We start from the raw sequence: 7556 nt of genomic DNA on the forward strand, positions 1-7556 counted from the left end.
ATCCGGGATTCTCGTAGTCGAGCGCTAATCCTGATCGGGGATCTCTGTCTCTCTGCCTCACGATCGTTAAGCCGGTGACGGCAATCAGAGTAGACCTTCTTCGGTACGTGCGGTTGATCCCTAGGTGTCGGCACCACCAGTTGTTTGGAGGGCGCGGGCGTTGCCCTTGCTGCCCTTCGGTGCCTCCTCCTATGAGGGGTTCCCAAGCTTTCGGAAGTGTGAGTCGTCTGGATGTTCTGCGGGGGCTGCTGGTTCAGCTGCCGTTGGGTTTCGTCTACTTTGGACGAAAGGTGGTGGTTGTGCTCCTGAAGCCTAGCCATGTCCTTTCGCAGAGATGCGATTTGGGCTACTAGCTCGGCCTCGGCGGTTGTTTGGGTTGATGGGGCTTTTCCGTAGGGAGTGCATGGGGGTAGCGCTGGGCTAGCCCCAGCTTGCCTTCCGAACGGTGCCCCGTCCTCCGGTAGAAAAGTGGGTATTGAAGTGGTCCCCATGTGTTTAGGGGATAGTGGGTTAATTGTTTTTCGTTTCCCACAGACTGCGCCAAACTGTTGATGCGAAAAAGTGGTTTGACACGTGACTCGCCCAACTTAGTGATATTGTGTCTTTAGAAGGGAGTTAGTCTTCGGAAGATCAAGTTCCTGCAAAAAGGGAACGTTCGGTAAGACCTTGGGGTACCGGTGCGGTACCGGCCGAAGGCTCTCCGATGCTTAAGTAAGTACGGATTTAGTAAATATCAGATTACAGATCAAGCGATAGCGTACCGTTGATCGTTCTCTCCCCCTCTTTTGGGAATAGGGGTCTCCTTATATAGGCCTGGGGAGGCGTGCATTATGTTCATATTTCCGATGTGGGACTGTGGGAGTTGGTCTAGAGCATGACGCGTGTCCTAGGTCAAAAGCGTCATGAAGTGTAGGATTCGGTAGGGGACATGCCGAAGGGCCTGTGATGTCAAGCTGTCGTTTCCGTCCACGTGTCAGGTGGTCATTGGTCGTTAATATACGGTATAAACACCAACAATTGGTATCAAAGCCCCAACTGGGGTAGAGAGAGCATAAGGAAGCTTGCAGCAGCAAGAATTAATGGCAGGAGAAGGAAGTAGCTTCATGCAACCAGCGATTCCACGCTTCGATGGCCATTATGACCACTGGAGCATGTTGATAGAAAACTTCTTGAGGTCCAAGGAATATTGGGGCCTAGTGGAGAATGGAATCACACAGTATGCAGAGTTGACAGAAGCTCAATTGAAAGCCCTAGAGGATCAGAAAGCTCAAAGATTTGAAAATCAAGAACTATCTCTTTCAGGCCATTAATAGAGCTATATTGGAGACCACCTTGAAGAAAGATACAGCGAAGGATATATGGGATTCGATGAAGAAGAAATATCAAGGCACGGTGAAAGTCAAGCGTGCCCAACTTCAAGCTCTTCGCAAAGAGTTTGAGATGTTCAATATGAAGGTTGGAGAGTCAGTTGATGAGTATTTTGGAAGGCCTCTAACCATGGCTAACAAGAGGAGGATCAATGGAGAGAAGTTGGAAGATGTAGTTGTTATCGAAAAGATTTTGAGATCAATGACACCAAAGTTTGACTATGTGGTGTGTTCGATTGAAGAATCAAAAGATCTTGATAATCTCTCTATTGATGAACTACGAAGCAGTCTTCTGTTACATGAACAATGGATGAATGGCCATGCAATGGAAGAACAAGCATTGAAGGTGAGCCAAGAGAATCACTCTCCAGGGAGACGAAGAGGAAGAGGTCCAGGAGGCTTTCGAGGACGTGGAAGAGGACGCCAAGGATCATTTGATAAATCAAATGTGAAGTGTTACTACTAACATGAAATGGGACACTTTCAATAAGAGTGTCCCAAAAAGGGGAACCAAAAAAAAGCCAATGTAGCTGAAACTGAAGAAGAGTTGTTGCTGATGGCATATGTAGAAGTCAAGGGAAAACAAATCAACAACACATGGTATTTGTATTCAGGCTGTAGCAATCACATACGTGGAACCAAGAAGATGTTCACCAAACTTGATGAGAAGTTCAGGGAGAATGTAAAGCTTGGTAATGATTCAAGCTTAAAAGTACAAGGTAAAGGATATGTCAAAATTAAAGTCAATGGTGCTGTACAAATCATATCATGTGTGTTCTATGTGCCTGAATTAAGAAGTAATCTGATCAGCCTTGGTCAGCTTCAAGAGAAGGGGTTCCCCATTCTAATTCAAAAGAATTGCTGCCAAATTCATCAAAGGTTAAATTGTGCATGTTGAAATGGCTTCTAATAGAATGTTTCCATTACAAACACCAGCTGCATTAACCAAGCAAGTCTGTCTGAAATCAACTATCCAAGATGATACTTGGTTATGGCATTTTAGATATGGACATCTGAATTTCAAGGGCCTAAAGACTTTATAGCAAAAAAACATGGTGGGAGGACTACCTCAGTTGCAACCTTCAACTAGGGTTTGTGAAGAATGCATGATGGGAAAACAACACAGAGAAGTTTTTCCAAAGGAAAGCACTTGGAGAGCATCATTAGTATTACAACTTGTTCATTCGGATATTTGTGGACCTATAAATCCTATTTCCAACAGCAACAAAAGGTATTACATTACCTTTATTGATGATTATAGCAAGAAGACTTGTATATATTTCTTAGCTGAAAAGTCAGAAGCCTTGGTTGTTTTCAAGAAGTTCAAAGTTGCTGTGGAGAAGGAAACTGGTTTGTTAATCAAAACCTTATGAATTGATTGTGGAGGAGAATTCACATCCTCCCTTAAACTGAATGCGATTAAGCAATCAGTGTACATCTGAACTTGAACAGACTCCAAGTGAACTGCGTATCCTTCTGAATGTTCATCAAAACATTACGAACTAATCGTGGAGGAGAATTCAATTCACAAGAGTTTGTTATTTTTGTGAAATGAATGGAATTAAAAGATAGTTGATAGCAGCTTATTCACCATAGCAAAATGGAGTAGCCGAGAAGAAGAATTGCACCATCATGAACATGGTCCGTAGTATGCTCGCTTTGAAGAAAGTTCCTAAAAGGTTTTGGCCAGAAGCAGTGAACTGGAGCAACCATATCCTCAACAGATGTCCAACCTTAACAGTGAAGAATGTTACTCCAGAAGAAGCTTGGAGTGGAAAAAAAAAAACCTAATGTTGGCAACTTCAGAATATTTGGTTGCTTGGCATATGCTCATGTAAGTGATTCTCAACGTATTAAACTTGATAATAAGAGTGTGAAATGCGTAATGCTTGGTGTTAGTGAGGAATCAAAAGCTTACAGGTTGTACAACCCAAATACACAGAAGATTATTATCAGTAGAGATGTTGTTTTTGGTGAAGATGAAGGATGGGATTGGAGTAATGGAAAAGATCAACATGTCACTGTTGACCTAGAAGCAACTGAAGAAATTGAAGATGCCACACATCAAGATTCTCAAAATGAGTTACCAGAAAATGACTCATTAGAGAACAACTCCTCAGAACCTGATGAAGCAATGACTAGGGGAACCAGAACAAGAAGAGCACCTGGATGGCTAACTGATTATGTGACTAGAGAAGAACTAACAGATGAAGAAATGGCGCTCACTTTGCCTTGTTCATTGATAGTGATTCAATCACCTTTGATGAAGCTGTTAAAAGATTAAAATGAAGGAAAGCCATGGATGTTGAGATAGATGCCATTCAAAGAAACAATACATGGGAGCTTACTGATCTGCCTGTGGGAGGAAAAACAACTGAAGTCAAGTGGATCTTCAAAACAAAGATCAAAGAAAATGGTGAGATTGACAAGTACAAAGCCAAGTTAGTAGCTAAACGGTACTCTCAAAAGCATGGTATTGATTATACAGAAGTTTTTGCACCTGTAGCTCGACATGATATCATTCAATTAGCAACTGCTTTAGCTGCCAAAAATGACTAGGATATCATAAACAAGTCCGCTGTAGCAATACTTGTAGTGGGGATGAGAATAGGCGACCAACTCTCTAAAAAAACCGTCGTTAAAAAGGAAAAATATGACACATATTAACAGAACAAGGCCGCAAGATAGACATACAACGACGAAACTTAAAAGAAGACGCTGTTAAATATAATTTTCACGACAACAAAAAATGACGTCTTTAAGAACATTAGAAGACGACGTTATTGATTCCTACTACGTCGACCATATAAAAACAGCCGTCGTATAATACATTTTCCACTTCGACTTTTCTATAAAAGATGACGTGAAAATAGTTGTCAGTGTCATTATTTACGACGTATGTATTTATAGACTAGACGTTGAAATCACAAACAACGTCGGTTACGAATATATGAGAGTCGTATTACAAAATTTTTACGTCCTATTTTCAGAAACAAACAACGACGATAAATATTAGGCGTTGTTAAATAAAACAACGTCGAAAGAAAATAAAAACAGACGTGTTTAGTCTTCATAAGTTTTAAAAAATAGTCGAGGATGAGAATAGACGACCAACAAAAACAAATCACCGTCGTTAAAAAGGAAAAAGATGACACATATTAGAAGAACAAGGCCGCAATATAGACATACAACGACGATAACTAAAACAATTCGCCGTTAAATATAATTTTCACGACAAGAAAAAATATGACATCTTTAAATACATGAGAAGACGACGTTATTGAAAAATACTACGTCTCTTATTTACAAAAGACCGTCGTGAAATAAGTTTTCCACTTCGATTTTTCTAAAAAAGATGGCGTGGATATAGTTGTCAGTGTCATTATTTACGACGTATGTATTTATGTAGTTGACGTTGAAATGCGAAACAACGTCGGTGTAATTTATATAGTCGACGTTGTATTTATATGTATTCATTACTCACGACTTACTTATTAATGTAGACGACGTTGAACTTCTAAACAACGTCATTATTTACGACGCATTTATTAAACCGCGTCGGTTCCAAATTAATGTTCAGATAATTTATCTCATTTTTTAGACGTCGGTATTATGGGATTGGAGTCGTGTTATTTTGGATTACATGGCGGTTCTTAATCCTTCCCCGACGTGATATCCTGAATAATTGCTTCACAATAGCGTCGTGGTTCTTCATTGTTACGTTGCTTTAAGGCGTCGGTAAATATGCTGAATAAATGGTTAACCATAACGTCGTGTTTTATTTGAACAGACGTCGTTTTTTATGCAGAATCTAATGATGTAATCTGGATCCAGTATTTTTTGCACTGATTGTTTTGTGGCCAAAACATGTATAATGAAAGTGAAGAAATCACATTACAATATATTATAAAATGAATGTCATACACTGCCAATTACATAAGCATCATTCAATCCATATATCTTCACACCCATCTCGAATATTTTGACCACCTAACTCACCCACCGGTTCATCAAATGTGTCAACATTTGGCATCCCTCTAGTAAATGGCTCACACTCAATTATCACATCACCTAAGACTTCATCACCAATAACATCATTATATTCTCTATTAGGCATTGATAAAACTACCGACCAACCACGATGCATCGGGTCGTCAACAAAAAATATTTGTTTGACTTGAGAAGCCAAAACAAATTGGTCATTCCTATGTCCAATTTTACTCAAATCTACAGGGTAAATCCAAGTTCGTCGACTACAAGACCAGAACTATCTATCCAATCACACCTAAAGACTGGGATTGTAAACTTTTGGTAGTCAAGGTCCCAAATTTCTTGAATGACACCATAGAAACCCATATTTGAGAGAATTGGGTTTTTATCCTTGGCACTAACAACTTGCATGGTTTGTGCAAGTAAATAAACTCCACTATTTTGAGTTGTCCGCACATCATCTTGTGCCTTGATATTGAATTTAATACCTTTAATAAGATAGCTCCTATATAATGGCACTGCCATGTTTGGACCAACTGCTAGCCACCTTAAATTTTCTGATACGCCATGATTGTCTTCCTCAAGTTCACTTTGAACCTGCAAATTAATCAAATCTTAATTCAATCTAACATAGAAATAAGAAGAAAATTAAAAGAGAAATATGTTATTCAACAACATATACCTTGAAGGGTAGCCATTGAATGAAAGTGCTATTGTGCTTATCCTGCAGCCACTTTGTTCTCTTTCTAAATTTTGGATAAGCGGTCTTGATGTGGATCATATGTTGCCTACATGACACGAAAAATTCAAGCATTACGGTCCCAAATATATAAGATAAACATAAAAAATAATTTAAAATGGAAACTTAAAGAATAAAACTCATACGTACTCGATATAAGGTAGGACTTCCTCCGTATTCTCCAAGACATATAGATGTGCTTGATTCAGCAGGTCCTGATCAACTACGCTCACTGTGCAACCTGATAATGGCTTTGAAACTCCCATCTTTTGGCTTGAAGGCACTCCAACTGTACTAACATCGGATAAATGCTGAGTACAAAACTCTACCGCTTCTTCAGCTATATACCGCTCAGCAATGCAACCTTCGGGACGAGTACGATTCTGAACATACCCCTTCAGCACTTTCATATATCTTTCAAGCGGATACATCCACCTAAAATATACTGGCCCACATAGACGAACTTCTCTGACAAGATGTACTACTAGATGAACCATGATATCAAAGAATGAAGGGGGAAAGTACTTCTCAAGCAAACACATAGTAACTACTACATCTTCTTCCAACTTATCTAGCTTGGAAACATCAACAGTCTTTGCACATATAGCATTGAAGAAGAAGCACAAACGAGTTATTGCATACCTTGCAGGCTTCTCCAAAACAGAACGAATTCCCACAGGGAGCAATTGTTGCATTAAGGTATGACAATCATGTGATTTAAGGCCAAGAAGTCTTGAATCTTGTAAAGATACAAGATTTTTAATATTTGAAGAATAACCTTCAGGGACCTTCATACCATAGAAAAAATTGCAAACCTCTCTCTTCTCTGCTCTTGACAAATTCCAAGGCCCAGGAGGCAAACGAGTGCGTCTTTCTCCATACTTGGGTTGCAAATCAGTTTTGACCCCCATGTTCAATAAATCTAATCGAGCAGCAATCCCATCTTTATTTTTTCCAGGGATCTCCAGCAATGTACCAATGATACTATCGCAAACATTCTTCTCAATGTGCATAACATCTAGGGCATGCCTCACGGGAAGGTATTTCCAATACTCGAGATCAAAGAATATTGATTTCTTCTTCCAACAAACTCTGTCACCATTTTCAACCATATGCAGCACTTCTTCTCCGGTTAATGGCTCGGGAGGTATGCCATATTCAGGTTTCCCATTAAAAGCTGCGCGTTGCCTCCTATATGGATGATTGATTGGTAACCATTTTCTATGCCCAATGTAACAAATTTTGTGGCCATTTTTCAACCTGTGACTAGGTGTATCATCGCCGCATATTGGACAAGCTTTATATCCTTTAACAACACAACCAGATAAGTTTCCATAGGCGGGAAATCATTAATTGTCCACATTAATGCAGCTCTGAGTGTAAAGTATTCTCCATTATGTGCATCATACACTCCTCTAATCCCAACCCACAAAGATTTTAAATCATCAATCAAAGGCTCC

The 7556-nt window shown here is 39.7% G+C and overlaps 1 protein-coding gene across 1 annotated transcript; it reads left to right on the forward strand.

Annotated features, from left to right (window-relative positions):
- The first annotated feature begins 1088 nt into the window (after positions 1-1088).
- LOC117613120 lies at positions 1089-1833 on the forward strand. The gene has a single exon (XM_034341765.1). The coding sequence runs from the start codon at positions 1369-1371 to the stop codon at positions 1831-1833; it is 465 nt and encodes a 154-aa protein (XP_034197656.1). The 5' UTR covers positions 1089-1368.
- Positions 1834-7556: the final 5723 nt, after the last annotated feature.

Source organism: Prunus dulcis, unplaced genomic scaffold (assembly GCF_902201215.1).
Source record: "Prunus dulcis unplaced genomic scaffold, ALMONDv2, whole genome shotgun sequence".
Taxonomy (NCBI): domain Eukaryota; kingdom Viridiplantae; phylum Streptophyta; class Magnoliopsida; order Rosales; family Rosaceae; genus Prunus; species Prunus dulcis.

What these genes read in the sequence shown, in the direction of transcription:
- LOC117613120 (XM_034341765.1), top strand. Translation starts at nt 1,369, where the DNA reads ATGAAGAAGAAATATCAAGGCACGGTGAAAGTCAAGCGTGCCCAACTT.